Genomic DNA, 17,185 nt, shown 5'->3' on the forward strand with positions numbered 1-17,185 from the left:
GTACAAGCTCTATACACGTCTAATACGCGGTCGCTCCTCGACGAACGCCCACTGCTCGGCACCCTCTATCTCCTTCGACACTTCGCACGAAGCTCGGCGACAACATTAACTTACATATCTTAGTCTCTTCGCGCGCGCACACTCTTTCTCCTTCTACTCCGCGCCTGCGACTAGCTTACACTCCGATGACTCTATCTCCCTTCTCCTATCCTTAAACCACTCTTCACACGGAGCCCTGCTCCTTAGCACACGATCAATGCTTGCTTACTTTAACGTCTATCGAACTCGAAACCGTCGATGCATAGTCGCACTAGCTTCGCGCTCACATAACCTCCCTATCCGATGACACTCAATTCGTCCTTACCCAATAAGGGAACCATGACTATGCCTCATCCCGCTGCGCTATGGCGAACTCATTCCACTCGCATGACTATTCAATATGCTTCCTCTCCCAGCGCTAACCCGCGACAGATCGATTCGCCAACCTCCACCACGCGGCCCAAACATCTCAACGACTCACTCTCCGACCGCTAGTCCCTCCTCACGTCTTCGTGGGCCTTCTACGCCAGCACATCTTCACACCCTCTGCCCATAGTCTGCCGACTCCCTTGCAGACACCGCTAGAGCCTACGATGCTTACAAGCCTACGCCCGCTAATAGCCAGCCTCGTGTCTCAGACATTTCTGGCGCTCCGCGGAGGCTGATCAATTGGGGCCGGCCTGGCACTGCGGCTGCACTCCCCGAACACTCGTGAGTAACAACTGTGCACAGAGTCTATAGCCGCTCCGCTCTTTGCGCATGCGTACGAATCGCTCAGTGGCCTTGTTCCTTGGCCGAATTCTGGGCCTGGATCTATTCCTGGGTATGACAAACTCCTGCGGCTCCACTCTTCCCTTCAACCCCCTCTCACGGGCACTGGTTTTGGCGTCACCATTGGGCATGTGAGTATGGCAGCAGAGTGGGTCTGGTGTTGTGTCAGGATGAAAAGTGTCTCTCAGAGGATCAGGATAAGGCTTACTTAGCGAATTCTTGGCGGGGTCATGAGAGTCTGGGCCCACAACTGTCGACGAGGTGAGGGAGGCTTCTGCTCATCCACACCAGAAGATCCACCTCCTTTGCCCTGTCTGCCCACGACAGCGATGCCTGAAGGGCTTTCTTCTTCTTCTTCTTCCTATTCTCTATCACCTCCCCTCCGGACTAAAGACTAAAACTCAGACTTGTCTACACTAACGACCGACTTCAATCCCACAGACTGACTGCTGCACCTGCTGATACGAATACAGTGACCTACCCGCCCTTGACTGGACATATTCCAGAAAGGCATCGAATCCATCTCCATCACATCACACTCATGCGTCTCGTTTCCGTCGCCTACACACTACACTTTTTCTTCTCTATCACCTGAATTCCATTATCCCTAACCCAAATATAACGCTCACCTCAACTTCTTCTTCTTCTTCTTCTTCTTCTTCTTCTTCTTCTTTCTTCTTCTTCTTCTTCTTCTTCTTCTTCTTCTTCTTCTTCTTCTTCTTCTTCTTCTTCTTCTTCTTCTTCTTCTTCTTCTTCTTCTTCTTCTTTTGTTTTTTTCCCCTTTCTTATCCCTAGCTAACTTTGGGTCACATTCTCATCAGGACTCATGGTCTGAGGTCTCATCCTGTTGTTTGTTCAGTACTGTTCTGTGTTGTAGTTCCAGGCCCCCAGGACAGGTTCCCCCATGTGCTCTCCTCATTTTCCACGGTTGGGTTTGAGGCCCTGTAGTGGAAGGCATGTGGTGTGCCCCTTTCCTGGCCCATCTCTGTTGTCCTCAGGCCAGTGTCTGTACCTCTCCGAGATGCCTCTTGCTCTGTGGGAATGAGCTATGATCCTTATACCTCCACCCAGAGGGACACTGAATGTCAGAAGAAGAGATGTGATCTTTCCTGTCCAACTCCTCAGGCTCTGTTCTTTCTTATCTAGTTCTCCATTCTCAAAGTGTGTCAGAGGACTCTACTGTCCAAGTTGTGCTCAAGTTGAGCACTCTGTTTTCCTTTGTGGTGTTGAGATAAGACACTGAATGTCCTGTGCTCCCTATGAAAGGGTTCCATCACTATCCCAACAACAGCAACTTCTTCTTCTTCTTCTCCTTCTTCTTCTCCTTCTTCTTCTTCTTCTTCTTCTTCTTCTTCTTCTTCTTCTTCTTCTTCTTCTTCTTCTTCTTCTTCTTCTTCCTTCTCCTCTCCTCCTGCCCCTTCTTCCCTATGTGACCTCTTCCATAATGGTTACACTTTCTGGGAAGAGTTTCTTATTCTCATATCCAGTGTCTCTTGCTCCAGAGCTTCCTACTGCCAGAGCCACCCTTGGCACCCCAGTGTCACCGGGAGGGCACCACCTCCAACGGCATTGATTCAAGTGCTGCTCTCTCTCACCACAGGCCTCTTTGCTTCACTGTTTGCCTTCTCTCATCTCCTATCTCCTCGGGACCTCCTCCTCTCCATCTCCCATCCAGGAGCTTCCTATTAGGCAGGGTTTCCCCAGATGATAGACCCATATACATCATATATTTACCTGACTAGAATGGTGCATAACCAGCAGAGGCAGGGGAATCCAGTCATGGCTATCTGCATGTTGGAGAGGCTGAGGACCCAGTAGCTGCTCAGACCATGATGCTGGATGCTTTGGCAGTTCTGGTCTGGTGCTAAAGGCCTGGAAGATTCAGGAGAGTTTCTGATCTCCCATCAGCAGCTGAGTTCTGGTGGAGAAGAGACACAGTTACCACCAGGAAGCGAAGGCCCAGAGATCAAGCAGCAGGTTTGACCTCAGACTTTAAATCTGGGCCACCTGTCAGAAGGCAATGCCCACTCTCAGGGAGGGTCTTTTCCCCTCAGTTCATCTTTCCAGGAAATCCCTCACAGACTAGCCCAGAGGATCATCTTAGTGAGTTCTGGTTGACAGTGAAGATTAACGGTCTGAAACCCTACCTGTTGTCAGCCTGACATCTAACCATATCTCTGTGTCATGCTTAATTACCAAATGAAGATAATAAAGTCTCAGTTCCACCTAACATCATCTAAGCTTCACACTCACAAAGGAATATACTATTATTTCTCCAGAGTAGATGGCAAAGTCCCATGAGGAATGCCTAACTACTGATGTTATTTTAACCAATGTTGTGTTACATGGTAAAGGATTAGGAGAGAAAAGAAAACATAAATATCTATGTATTTGTGCATAAACGTATCCTTAACAAAACAGGACAGAAACACTCATGATAATGAAATCCTTGTTTCTGTAACTAATCATGAGATCTTAGATGGTATTCATTGCTGCTTTTCTCTACTACCCATTCTATATTTCCTCTACCCTCAACAATGTCTCATAAGGTCTTGGCTCTATCTGGAGGGGGTAATCTATACCTTCATCTTCCTTGAAGAACTATAACCATCCTGCCTGGTTTGGGTTATTGGAGCTTCCCATTGACCTTAATTGCAGGACATGGTAACACCAAGAGAAGCCCTAAAAGATCTCCTGCAGTCTAGGCAACACTCTTCCTTCTATTGTGGATAAGAAGCCCACCCACTTTTCCTCTGGTGGTTTGGATCAGTCACCCTGTTAACACTATAACACATATCTTATCCTGTTGATTTAAGGGAATAAGGAACACAAATTGGTCAAGGGGGAGGATTAGCTTCTGAGTCAATGGATATTTATCATATCTCTTGGCAGAAGCAACCTTCCATCTGGAAGCAAGTCTTGTAAGTCAGCAGAGCATATGATTGTGTGAACAAGGAAGAAAAACAATTGCTGGTGGGTCCCTAGAGGTGATCAGGCATGGCACCAGTCTCATCTCCACCTCTTGCTTGATTCCTGAACTATAAACCCTGGTCAGAGGAGAAGCGATGCCATGTACAGATTCAGAGCAGATAGAGCCTTCTGGAAAACCTGTCCAGTTATCTAAGTTATTTCCACCTGTTTCACTGTAGCTGTGCCCTTAAAAGGCCATTCTGCCCTTCCTTCAAGCCATCCGCTTCAGGTTGGTGGGGCATGGTAAGACCACGATCAGGAACCCACTGCCTCACTTCTGTGGCTGGGAAGTGAGTTCCTTTATTAGCAACCAAATTACGTGGCATACCACAGTGGTGCATAAGTCATTCTGTAAATGAATAGACGGTAGTTTTGGCAGAAGCATTACATGCAGGAAAGGCAAATTCATAACCAGAGTAAGTTTCTATTTCGGAATGGACAAAACACTGTCCATTCTGTGACGGAAGTGGTCCAGGGGAATCAAAGAAGAACCTCAAAGCCTGTCCCTGGTGATGTATTTCCTCCAGCAAGGCTCCGCCTCCTAAAGGTTCCATGACTTCCCCAAACAGCATCACCAACTGGGGACCAAGTGTTCCAATAACTGTGCTTACGTGGGGCATTTCTCACTCAAACCACCACAGTAAGTTTAGGTTTAATCAAATTGCAGAGTTAGCGCCAGATTCCAACAAAAGCCTTCTCCATCCCCAGATCCAGAACAGCGAGGAAGGCCTGCAGCTGATGACGGAAATGGGCCACTACTTCCATGATGTCTACCTCTGCTGGTTTGGGGCTTTCTACCCCATCCTGACACTCATCCACCCCAAGTTCATTGCCCCCGTGCTCCAGGCTCCAGGTATGTCTCCCAGGATCGAATTACTGGTCTGTTCCCTTCCTTTTCTCCAAGCCCTTCCCATCTCTGCACAGGCCAGGCTGGGCAGGGGAGGGTGGAGCCATGTCAGACAGAAGGCGAGCCAACCCTGCTGCTAACCGGACTGACCCTCGACAAGGTTTTGGGTTTCTCTAGATACTGAGGTCTGTTAAGTGAATGATGGAAATTCAACCCAGTGTGGTCTTCTATTGGCTGGGGGTGCAGCTTTGCAGTGGGGCACTAGTCTGCAATGTACAGGGCCTTAGGCTGCATGCCTAGGCACTGAAATACAAACAAACAAACAACAACGTCAAAACAACTAAAGAAATTTGCTGGCAGAAAAGTCCAGGGAGAGTGGGAGAGTGGTCTTCAAGCACAGCTGGATTCAGGTCTCAACAATGTTGCAGGACCTTTATCTCTTAATTCCATCTTCCTCTGGGACAACTGCATTCTCATGTGGAAAAAGATGACCCCTAATAGCTCAACACCTTGAAAAAGATCCCTGTGGGTCCAGGATGAGTTCTGGGACTCCTTAACTTTGTCTCATTTGGGTGATAGGACAGATTCTTCACCCACCACTGTGACTTGATTGCCTCATACTATTTTAGACATAAAATGACAAATAACCACTCCATCAATTCAAAGTGCATCCCCCCCACCCATCCAGGGTTTCTCTGTGTAGCCCCTAGCTGTACTGGAACTCACTCTGTAGATGAGACTGTCTCCGAACTCACAGAGATCCGCCTGCCTCTGCCTCCTGAGTGCTGGGATTAAAGACGTGCGCCACCACTGCCCAGCCTGTTTTGTGTGTTCTTAAAAAGAAGCAAAATAGAAGAGAACAAATGGCACTTTGTTTTCTTTTCTTTCTTTCTTTCTTTTCTTCTTCTTCTTCTTCTTCTTCTTCTTCTTCTTCTTCTTCTTCTTCTTCTCTCTCCTCTCCTCCTCCTCCTCCTCCTCCTCCTCCTCCTCCTTCTTTTGAGACAGGTTTTTTTTCTGTGTAGTTTTGGTGCCTGTCCTGGATCTCACTCTATAGCCCAGGCTGGCTTCGAACTCACAGAGATCCCCCTGCCTCTGCCTCTCGAGTGATGGGATTAAAGGCATGTGCCATCACTGCCCGGATAGCACTTTCTTAAAATGAAAATAAAAGGCTAGAAGACGAAGGCCTTTTACATACTTAAGGTATGATCTTTCCCTACCTTTTTGATCCTTGATAAAACATCTCTAGTAATGAAATGAAATAAAAATATGGAGATATGCTGGGTGTGGTGTGCACTCCTTTAAGGCCAGCAGTAGGGAGGCAGAGGCAGGCAGATCTCTATGTGTTCGAGTCCCACTGGTCTAGAAATTTATTTTTTCACAAACAAACAAATCCACTTAATGGTCATTTTGTCATAGGATTCAGAATATAGCATGGCCAAACATCATTACAATCACTCATCATTTTTATGGGGTCATTAGCGTAATCAGATCTGTTTATCAGGACACTTCTTGAGAGGTTGTTGCCAGGAATGGAGGCTATGGCATCCCTTCTAGCAGAGTTCTGAAGTAGACGAAGCAGACGAGAGCTGAACAGAGCAGAAAGGTTTAGAGTTCGGGAAACTGGTGCAGAAAGAGGAATATAGCACACCAGGATCCCACCCAGATTCTGGGCTGCTTCAGCCAATTCCGATGAAAGGGGCCTTAAACTGCAAAGTGACTTGGGAGGGAGGAGAAGATCTGTATGGACCCAGCTGTGTCTGGCTGGCCCTGGAGCTGCTTGATGGCTGGAGGGGGCAGCATCCTGCAGTCTTGGAGGGCAGGGGAACCCTTAACTTTAAAGACTCAGTGCTTAGCATGGTGTATAAGAGGATACTTGGGAACCCCGGGGCATGTGTAGGACACATCTGGAGCATGAATGGGGCACATTTAAATTCTACCTGGGGTTATCTGATGGGCACCATTAGATCATGTCAGACTGTTGTGTTCTAGTGCAGGACCATACTGTATCATCTCAGGGAAGATCATATATGTTCATAACAGTGCCCCTGTCTAAGGGGCAGGGTGTGTCAGGACATGTCAGAGAGCTGAAATAGACAGTGTGTCCCTGCCTCCATAAAGACATTTATAAAGGTGTTGTACTGGGTTCAGATATGGAGGATGTGGTGGACTATGTAGCAGCCACATGAAGGCGTCAGGCTCAAGTTGGCTCTTCCTGCTGCTGCAGCCTGGTCTAGCCTTGTCTCACCTCCTTCCTCCTCCCTGCTTCCTTTGTCCCTGTCCCCTCTTGTCTTGGAGGGGGAGTGCACAGCCCTGGGGCTGAGAGTCCCCATCCGCTCCCCAAATTCAACTTTCACTTCTCCACGGCCCCTGATGGTCCTTCACGGCAGCTGCGGTGGCCCCTAAGGAAATGATTTTCTATGGCTTCCTGAAGCCATGGCTGGGTGAGTACCTCAAGGTCAGGGTCAGGAGACACCCTTGTGGGCCCGGAGAAAGGTGCCACCCTTGCTCACTGCCATGGCTGCCCTTCTAGGGGATGGGCTGTTGGTGAGTGCTGGTGAGAAATGGAGTCACCATCGTCATCTGCTGACGCCTGCCTTCCACTTTGACATCCTGAAGCCCTATGTGAAGATTTTTAACAAGAGCGTGAACATCATGCACGTGAGTGTGTGTACATGTTTGTATGGAATACTTTCTTTAAGATTAAATATTTTAAATATATACGTGTTTTATGTGTATGGGTGTTTTGCCTGCATGTATGACTATGCATTCCTAGTGCTTGTAAAGTCCAGAAGAGGGCACTGGCACTTCTGTAAGTGGAGTTATAGATGTTGTGAGTCACGGTATAGGTACTGAGAATTACACCCGGGTCCTCTGTAAGAACAACAAGCGCTCCTAACTTCTGATCCATCTCTTCATCCCTGTATGGCGTAATTTCTGTACTCACATACCAGCTGACATTTATTGAGTACCTACTATAATGTAACTGATGTTTTTTCTGGTACTACCCAGCCCCACAGACCTTGCAGCCGCTTATAAAGTAATCACTCAGAAGCTCATATTAATTAAAACTGCTCGGCCATTAGCTCAGGCCTACCACTGACTAGCTCTTACATTTAAACTAACCCACAATTCTTATTTATGTTTAGCCATGTGGTTTGGTACCTTTTTTCAGTTCTGCCTTCACGTCTTGCTTCCTCTGTGTCTGCTGGCGACTCCTGACTCAGCCTTCCTGTTCCCACAATTCTCTTCTCTGCTTGTTCTGCCTGTACTTCCTGCCTGGCTATTGGCCAATCAGCATTTTATTTATTAACCAAACAGAGCAACACATTCACAGCATACAGAGTAATATCCACATCATAAATGCTATGTCAATTCCATAATCTATGTTGCCTGTTGTCATTTTCACACCACCCTGAAGAAAAGGCGACTATGACAGTTACGTTATGAAACTGGGGGCCACAGAGGTCAGGGAGCCCATCCAAGTTCATCAGCAATAAGTGTGAGGGGAGCAGGCATTGAAGTATGGTTTGTGGGACAACAGATGAGGTCAAATTAATTGAACCAGGAGAGGGAAATGCTCTGACCAAAGGAACACAGATGTTAGACTTGAACGCAAGGTTCCTGACTCCAGCCTTGCGTCTTCTCTTCTCCCACCAAGGCTTATGGACCAAGTGTGCTGTGTGTGTGTGTGTGTGTGTGTGTGTGTGTGTGTGTGTGTGTGTGTGTGAACCCCAGTGCTTGGAGTTGAGGAGGAGCTCAGGAGCCAATGCCTTCTTCTGCTTCCTTCTCTGGCCAGGCCAAGTGGCGGCGCCTGACCACCAAGGGCAGCGCCCGTCTGGACATGTTCGAGCACATCAGCCTCATGACGTTGGACAATCTGCAGAAATGTGTCTTCAGCTTCGACAGCAACTGTCAGGAGTGAGTCACTGTCTTTGCCTGGGAGCGTGAGGAACCATGGACCAAAGGAGGAGGCTGGAGAGGGAGGACTGGCTGGAGGGAGCAGAGGGGACTCCCTGGAGGCATTGAAAGACAGTGAAGAGAGAGAGAGTGGGTGCTGTCCTTTCAGGGAGGTAGGATTGTTGGGATAAAGGCAAGGTGTGGCTAAGTAGTAAATCAAACAGGCAAAGAGGGTCTCTTGTCACTATCTGAGAAACAACTGAAGAAGGAAAGGCTGGTGTTGGCTCCTGGTTTCAAAGGTGTCAGTTCATCGTGGTTGGTGGGAAGGCATCATGGAGCTTCTTGCATTAAGAAGGACAAGAAGTGAAGTGGGAGAGATGGTCTGTTCCAGCAAGCTTCCTCTTCTGTTTCCTGTTCTTCCTTCTTGGCCTCCAGCCTGTGGGATGAGACTGTCCACATCAGCGTGGGCTTTTACCCCTCAGCCAATGCTCTGGGAAACATCCTCATAGACGAACACAGAGATGTGCTTTATGAGGGCTAGGGATGTGATTTGGTCAGTAACGTGCTTGCCATGCAAGGCCAAAGACTTGAGTTCCGATCCCTAGCTCCCCATCAAAGCAAAACCAGGGTGACTGATATCTGCAATCCAGTGCAACTACACGGAAATGTACATACAAGACACATGTCCGAGACACTGAAAATAAGCGATTTAATCTAAGCACTTCTTAATCTAATCAAGCTGAACATCAAGGTTAGTAATCACAGGGAGTCTACAAAGAGAGTTCCAGGACAGCCAGGGTTACACAGCGAGATCCTGTCTCTGAACTACTCCCCCGAAAAGAGACTCCAAAAAACAAAACAGAACAAAAACCAACCCAATCACAGGGAGTTGAAAGTGCTCCCTGCTTCTCTTTTTCTCTCAGACACAGACTTCACAGTGCTCCCCCTTGCCTTTCTGTATTACTTACCTTCCTGCTGCTGTTATAAAATACTGTGATGGTCTAGAAGGAACAGGGTATTTTGGATTACAGTTCTAAAATGGAAGTCCATAATGGCAAGGAAGGCAGGGTAGCTGGCTGCCGAAGCAGGAAACTGCCTGATCAGGTTTCAGCTGCACCCAGGAAGCAAAGAGCACACACTGGAGGTGGGACTAGGCTACAAGTTCTCCAGGTCCGCTCCTCCAACAAGCCTCTCACCCTGAAAGTGCCATCAACTGGGCACCAAGTGTTTCAGTACACGAGCCTCTGGGACACACTTCCCTTCAAACCTTCCTCTTTTCTCCCTCCTTCCCTTCATTTCTTCCTTCCTTTTCTTTCTTAATGGTATCTTATTATGTTGTTTAGGCTAGCTTGGAATTGAGTAGGTACTTCAGGCTGGCCTTGAACTCATGATCCTCCTGCCTCCATCTCCCGGATGTTGGGATTGCAGTCAGAAGCCATCATGTCTATCTAGTGGGCAGATCTTAAGGATGTTGTATACCCAGAAAGAAGGGCATGAACTCCATTCTGGGTTTTCCAAGGAGTCATGGAAGGTATTTAAGCAGTTGGGAGTCATAGTCACAGCTGAGATTGGACAACTGACCCAGTAGAGGACTGTCAGGTAGACGCAAGGGACCTGAAGAGGAGGACATGAACTTGATACAGAAAACAGGACAGACTTGCAGGAAATCAGGAAAGGAAAAACAGAGCAGACGCTGAGTGAAAAAAAGATGGGGACAACCACATCTACCTTCGAATCCTGGGGTGCCAGGCTACTCATACGGGGTAGGCAGCAGCCCTTTTCTGGATAGATCTTGGTCCTGAGACTCTGGCTGAAGTTTCTCTGGGGTTTCATGTGTGTTATGCTGCTTCCCGTCTCTGGCCTGCCCCTGCCCTGCAGGTCTCCGAGTGAATACATTGCTGCCATTTTGGAGCTCAGCTCCCTCATAGTGAAACGGCACCATCGGGTTATCCTGTACATGGACTTCCTGTACTACCTCACTCCTGATGGGAGGCGCTTCCGCAAGGCCTGTGACATGGTGCACAACTTCACAGATGCTGTCATTCAGGAGAGGCGTAGTAACCTTGCTAGCCAGGGTGTTGATGACTTCCTCAAGGCCAAGACGAGGTCTAAGACTTTAGACTTCATCGATGTGCTCCTGCTGGCCAAGGTGGGCTTTTGTGGGATCTCAACTGAGAATTTAACCAAGAACCTTGACATTAAGTGTTAGATGGAAGTTGGACTTGATCAAGAGGGCATTTGGGAAGCAATAGATGGTGTTTACAATAACTAAGGACAGGACACAGAGACGTTTTAGAAGTGACTCCATTGAATGCTGTGTGGAAGGACAAACAACAGCAGGAAATTAAGGAGGAAACTGCAGGGACAGGCTCTGGAAAGGTTAGAGAAGGCATTCTGTGTGCACAATGGGATCAGAACTTGTCTTAGGTCAGCATCAGGAATTCTTAGACATGGAATGAGTTGAGGGTTCTGTTTTGTCTTCAGGATGAACATGGAAAGGAGCTGTCAGATGAGGACATCCGGGCAGAGGCTGACACCTTCATGTTTGGAGGTGAGGGCCCCTGTTTAGGGCTACAATGATGATAAGAGTCTATCAATCCCAATTAGATATCGTGGGGAGCCACCAGACCCCTCCATTCCATCCATCCATCCTTTCTTCATCTTTCCTTGGGACATGGATGCCCAAGTACTGTTTACTCTGAGGTGCTAAAACAGCCCAGACACCCAGTCCTTCCTGTCTGTCCCTCAGGCCATGACACCACAGCCAGTGCACTCTCCTGGATCCTGTACAACCTGGCGAGACACCCGGAATACCAGGAGCGCTGCCGGCAGGAGGTGCGGGAGCTGCTGAGGGACCGAGAGCCTGAGGAGATTGAATGGTGAGCATAGGTTCAGTGCCATGAACATAGCTGAGATCCAGAATGGTAGTTGCTGTTTTTGATTTGTAAAATTACATTGACTTATTTATTTGTGTGTGACTGTCTCTGTCGGGGGTGTGCATGTGCCAAGTACGCATGTGGAGGTCGGAGGACAACTTTCAGAAACTGGCCTCTCCTTCTACTGTGGGTTCTAGGGGCTGAACTCAGGTCGTCAGGATCAGCAGCAAGTATCGTTACCCGAAGAGCCACCTCCTTGGCTTTACCTTTGACTTTTTTGGTCTAGTTATATAGTTCAGGCTGGTCTGGAGCTCACCATTCTCTTCTCCTGTGTCTGCCTCTTGGAATCACCTGACCAGCTTGGCCGTCACTTCTTAAATCTCTACTGTATGACCCCCGAGGGTTCCTGGATCATATCCTCCACTTTCCTCTTGGATTATGTGTCCTTTGTTTGTTGATTTGCATGAAATTGCACACACACACACACACACACACACACACACACACACACACGCTTACATTCACTCACACACATATCATGATAATAGACAGACAGACAGACAGAGGATTGTAGACATCCCTGAATGACTCCTTTGAATACTATTGTGGTTCATGGTATCTTATGACATACAGATTCTTCAATTTTGTGAATAATATACTGACATTTCCTTCTGGTGTTTAAGTTCAAGCTTTTGGAGTTTTAAGAATTCCTGGTGTTCTGTCACGAAAAGTGTCTCGTATGCTTTGTAGGTTTTTTTGTCCTCCTGAATCAGTCTGGTAATGGGCGGGGCAGGTGGAGAATTGGTGAGTGGGTTCAGAATTGCACTTGGTTAGTGGCACTCCACATACTATCCCAGCCGTAGTTAACATTAATCTCACCTTAAAGAAGTGACAGATCTTGGAAATGCTAGATGTGGTAAGGAATGTTAGAGGTCCAGTTTTTCAGATATCATGGAGAACTCCATTTTCTAGTCAGCACAGGCAAACACTTATTTCTACTTACTCACTTTTAAAAAGATTTATTTTTATTTATGTTTGGTTGTGGGTATGTACACATGAGTGTGGGTGCCCTCGAGAGCCAAACGGTGTAAACCCCCTGGAGCTGGAGTACCAGGTGGTTGTGAGCTGTCCTGTGTGGGCGCTAGCAAGTGAGATCAGCTCCTCTAGAATCGCAGTGAGAACTCTTAACCTTGTTGGGACGGAGTCTCCTAAAGCTAAGGCTGGCTTACAACTCAATGGATAGACTAAGCTGGTCTTCATCCTCCTGCCTCCACCTTCTGAATCTTGCTGCCATTTAATTTTTTAAAGGTCTTTCATATAAATATATGAAAGCATTTAACAATATTCTTTTTTTTGGTAAAGATATCTTTTGATAAGTATGTTTTTATTAGAAATGTTTCTAAAAATATTAAGCAGCCGGGCGTGGTGGCGCACGCCTTTAATCCCAGCACTTGGGAGGCAGAGGCAGGCGGATCTTTTGTGAGTTCGAGGCCAGCCTGGGCTACCAAGTGAGCTCCAGGAAAGGCGCAAAGCTACACAGAGAAACCCTGTCTTGAAAAAACCAAAAAAAAAAAATATATATATATATATTTTTTCTTTTGATTTTCTAATGGTTTAATCTTTGATTCAGAGTTAAGGGCGGTAGCTCACTCCTCTTCTCTCGGCACTCATGAGGCAGAGGCAGAAGGATCAGTTCAAAACCATCCTCAGCTTTATAGGGAGTTCAAGGCCAGCATGGGCTATATGGAGACCTTGTTTAGAAACAAAACAAAACAAAACAAAACAAAACAAAACAAAACAAAACAAAGCAAAACAAAACAAAACAAAACAACATATAGCCAGGTATGGTGGCACAAGTCTTTTAAGTCCAACACTTGGGAGGCAGAGGCAGGTGGATCTCTAAGTTTGAGGCCAGCCTGGTCTACAGGGAGTTCTAGGGTATCCAAGGCTACACGATGACACCTTGTCTGGAAAACAAAGTAGAATCTGTAAGACAGTGCAGGGGAGATGGCTCAGTGGGTAATGTTCTTGCTGCTAGTGTAAGGACTTCAGTTTGAATCCCCAGAATCCACGTAAAAGGTTACCCCAGCACTGCAGCTCAGGGAGCAGGAGATTGGACTGCGCTGGCCAGCCAGTCTACTCTAAACATTCTTACATTCAGGGAGACACTATCGCAAAACAGAAGACGTAGAGGGAGAGAGGAAGATTCCCAAAGGTGACTTCTGGCCTACACAATACATGCACACACAAATAAAAATAAAAATTGTAAAATGAACAAGTAATTTTGATTCATCTAAGTGAATTTTGTTATAGGACTAACAATCAAAGGGGGGGCAGTAAGAATTTCAACAAGCAGCAGGGAGACTGGTCAGTACTGTTTCTGTGTGTGTGTGTGTGTGTGTGTACATGCAGTCCACGGTGCATGTGTCCAGGTTAAAAGAGAACTCTTGAGAGTTGGTTCTGTCTTATAATCTTGTGTGGTCTGGGAATTGAATTCAGGTCGTCAAGCGTGGGTGCCAGCCCTCTAAGGCCAAGCCATCTAGCAGGCCAGGGCGTTGTTTTACTCCCTGGATAACTGTGTGGTGGTTCCTCAGGGACGACCTGGCCCAGCTGCCCTTCCTGACCATGTGCATCAAGGAGAGTCTGCGGCTGCATCCTCCGGTCACGGTGATCTCCCGCTGCTGCACCCAGGACGTTGTGCTCCCAGATGGCCGGGTCATCCCGAAAGGTGTGGACTGAATGGGGAGGTGGCTCCTGGTGGTCCCCAGTGACAGCGCTGACTTCCTCTTGACTGTCCCTTCTTGTCCAAAGGGAACGACTGTATCATCAGCATCTTTGGGGTTCATCACAACCCTTCAGTCTGGCCAAACCCTGAGGTGCGACCCCGCCCAACCCCCAATCTGGGACCTGGGAGAGGGGCACGGTACTACCTGAAACCCAGAGGCTGTCATTCTCCTGTCCCCATATCCATCTTTTCTGGGGCTGGCTGGGTGTGCAGAGAGACACGACCCATCAGCTTAGTCTTGCTTGGCCCACAGGTCTATGACCCCTTCCGCTTTGATCCAGAAAACCCTCAGAAGAGGTCACCTCTGGCTTTTATTCCCTTCTCTGCCGGGCCCAGGTGAGGCCAGAGGGCTTAGGGTGATAGAGAATGATCTGGGCCTGACAGCGGGGAAAGGGGAATTGGGGTGGTTAGGTTCTGGGTCTCCTTCCCACCCTCTGCTCAGAGTATGTGCAAAGGTCTAGAGAGCCGGGATTGGAAGGTGAAGGGTGGTGAAGCTCTGTGCTCAGAGATTCGCCCTGGTCCGTTTTGGGCGCTGGCTGACTCTGAGACAGCTTCGGGAATGCGGATGCAAGACTCGGGGTCCCAGGAGCGTCAGTGCCCCTTCTGCCCCTCAGGCTGCCCGGGAGCGACAGAGACCTGGCCAAGTTCAAACCTTGGGGCCTGGCTGGGTCCGGACACAGAGTTCCCACCTCTCCCTCCCGCAGGAACTGCATAGGACAGACTTTCGCCATGAACGAGATGAAGGTGGCGCTGTCGCTCACCCTGCTGCGCTTCCGCGTCCTGCCCGACGACAAGGAGCCGCGCCGGAAGCCGGAGCTGATCCTGCGCGCAGAGGGCGGGCTGTGGCTGCGGGTGGAGCCGCTGAGCATAGGCGCTCAGTGACTGGGCCTGGAACTGCCCCACCCACCCTTCTCAGACGATCCCGAATAAGGGGAGCCTCACCGAGAGCCAGTAGGGGGCGATGCAGGACAGCAGAGAACCACCGGCGGCCTGGATGAGACGAGGTGGGGCTGGTTTCCTCCTGGGTCATCCACAGGACATGTAGGCTGATGGGAGTCGCACCCAAGCTCAAGCATGGACTTATTCTTTTGGAGATGGGGAACCACAGATGTTTACCTGCAGCTTAGGATCTGTCACCTAAGCATACTCGACAGTTTTCTTTTTTCTTTCGTTTTTGAGATAGGGTCTCACTACATAGCTTTTAGTAGCTTGGAGCCCACAGCACAGACCAGGCTGGCCTCATTATCCTCAGTGCTGTAATTAGAAGAGTGGGTCACTGTGCCTGGCTTGTTACATCCGAAGGGATATTTATAGAAATGAAGGACAGTTTCTCAGGAGAGAAGCCTGGGAACCCTTGAGAATGATGTTAAGTGATGTTCAAAGCTTGTGATGTCCAAGGCCACTAAGGCAACTTAAATTTAAAGTGAAATCACTCTAGCAGGCTCCCTGTGTGGTGTTGTTCTTCTGGGTTCCCCCTTACTCCTCTTGGGGCTCACTAGTCAGCCAGCCTTGCTCAATCAGAGAGCTCCTGGTTCAGTGAGAGATTCTGTCTCAGGAAATAAGGTGGATAGTAATGAACAAAGACACCCGACATAAACCCCTGGCCTCCTCATGGCCATGTCTCTGTGTGCCCTGCACACACAAACTCCTTTTTCTATCTCTTCCAGGATTTGGTTTCTTCCATTCTACCAGAAAGTCATTAAAAACTGTTGGAGTTGGAAGCTAGCCTGGACTCTATAGAAAGTTTGAGGCTAGCATTGTGAGACCTGGTCTCAAAACTTAAAAGTGAGAAATGACTTTAGAGAAATAATGTGCACCCCCCCCCCTTAAATCTCTAGTGTTCTGTTCTTGTTTATAGACTGTCTTTGTGGTTTGGGCAATACTCTTGTTGAAGACCAGGCCTTGTATGTGTTACACAAGTTTTCTACCATTGAGCTACACACCTTGCTGATTCTGTTATTTTATTTATTTATTTATTTATTTTTTAGTGGTGTGTGTGTGTGTGTGTGTGTGTGTGTGTGTGTGTGTGTGTGTAGACCAGAGGACGCTCAGGTGTTGATGTTTAGGAATTCCGTCCACATCCTTTGAGACAAGGTCTCTCATTGGCCGGGAGCCACCATTTAGGCTCACCTCATTGGCCAGTGAACTCTAGGAATCTTCTTGCCCTTGCCTTCCCAGCGATCAGAGTACACTTGCATACTACTTTACACCCAATTTTATGATGGTTCTAAGGATTGAGCCCAGGACTTCCTGCTTAAAAGGCAAGCACATTATTCATTGAGCCATCTCCCCAGCCCCTTAAGTGAAATTTTATTTTATTTTTTTATTAAGAAAAAAATTAAATTTATTTTACACACCAATGAAAGATCCTCCTCTTCCCTCCTCTCATCCCCCCGCAGCCTCCCCTCCCAACCCACACCTCCACTCCTCCCCATAACAAGGCAAGGCCTCCCATGGGGAGGCACATCCAGCAGAAGCAAGTCCGAGCCCCTCCCATTATAGGTAGTGGGCTCCAAAAAGCCCCCTCATGCACCACGGATGAATTCTGATCCTACTGCCAGGGGACCCTCACGCAAATCGGGTTACACAACTTTCTCACCATACAGAGGGTGTAGTCCAGTCCCATGCAGGCTCCACAGCCAGTGAACCAACTTTCATGAGTTCCCATCAATTTGGTTTGGTCATCTTTGCAGGTTTCCCCACCATGATGCTGATGCACTTGCTCATAGAAACTCTCTTCTGTCTCTCCAGTCGGACTCCTGGAGCTCTGCCTGGTGCTTGGCTTTGGATCTCTGCATCAGCTTCCATCAGTCACTGGAGAAAAGCTCTGTGATGACAGTTAGGGTATTCACCGATCTGGTTCCTGGGGTAGTAAGCCAGTTCAGTTCAGGCACCCTCTCCAGTATTGCTAGTAGTCCAAGCTGGGGTCATCCTTGGGGATTCCCTAGCACTTGGTTTCTCCCTATCCCCATGATGTCTTCCTCTATCATGGTATCTCTT

General features: G+C 48.1%; 1 protein-coding gene across 2 annotated transcripts; it reads left to right on the top strand.

Annotated features, from left to right (window-relative positions):
• The first annotated feature begins 4,459 nt into the window (after positions 1–4,459).
• LOC114680860 (cytochrome P450 4F6-like) lies at positions 4,460–16,136 on the top strand. Of its 2 annotated transcripts, XM_028854024.2 has the most exons (11): positions 4,460–4,633; positions 7,015–7,068; positions 7,158–7,285; positions 8,424–8,545; positions 10,403–10,673; positions 11,009–11,075; positions 11,274–11,403; positions 13,995–14,128; positions 14,212–14,276; positions 14,439–14,521; positions 14,890–15,167. In XM_028854024.2, the coding sequence occupies exons 1-11, from the start codon at positions 4,519–4,521 to the stop codon at positions 15,065–15,067; spliced, it is 1,347 nt and encodes a 448-aa protein (XP_028709857.1). In that variant the 5' UTR covers positions 4,460–4,518; the 3' UTR covers positions 15,068–15,167. The 2 variants fall into 2 exon arrangements, with proteins under 2 accessions (XP_028709857.1, XP_028709858.1); XM_028854025.2 differs by lacking the exons at positions 4,460–4,633; positions 14,439–14,521 and having other exon boundaries at positions 5,946–7,068; positions 14,890–16,136.
• Positions 16,137–17,185: the final 1,049 nt, after the last annotated feature.

The sequence above is a fragment of the Peromyscus leucopus genome, chromosome 22, assembly GCF_004664715.2.
Source record: "Peromyscus leucopus breed LL Stock chromosome 22, UCI_PerLeu_2.1, whole genome shotgun sequence".
Taxonomy (NCBI): Eukaryota; Metazoa; Chordata; class Mammalia; order Rodentia; family Cricetidae; genus Peromyscus; species Peromyscus leucopus.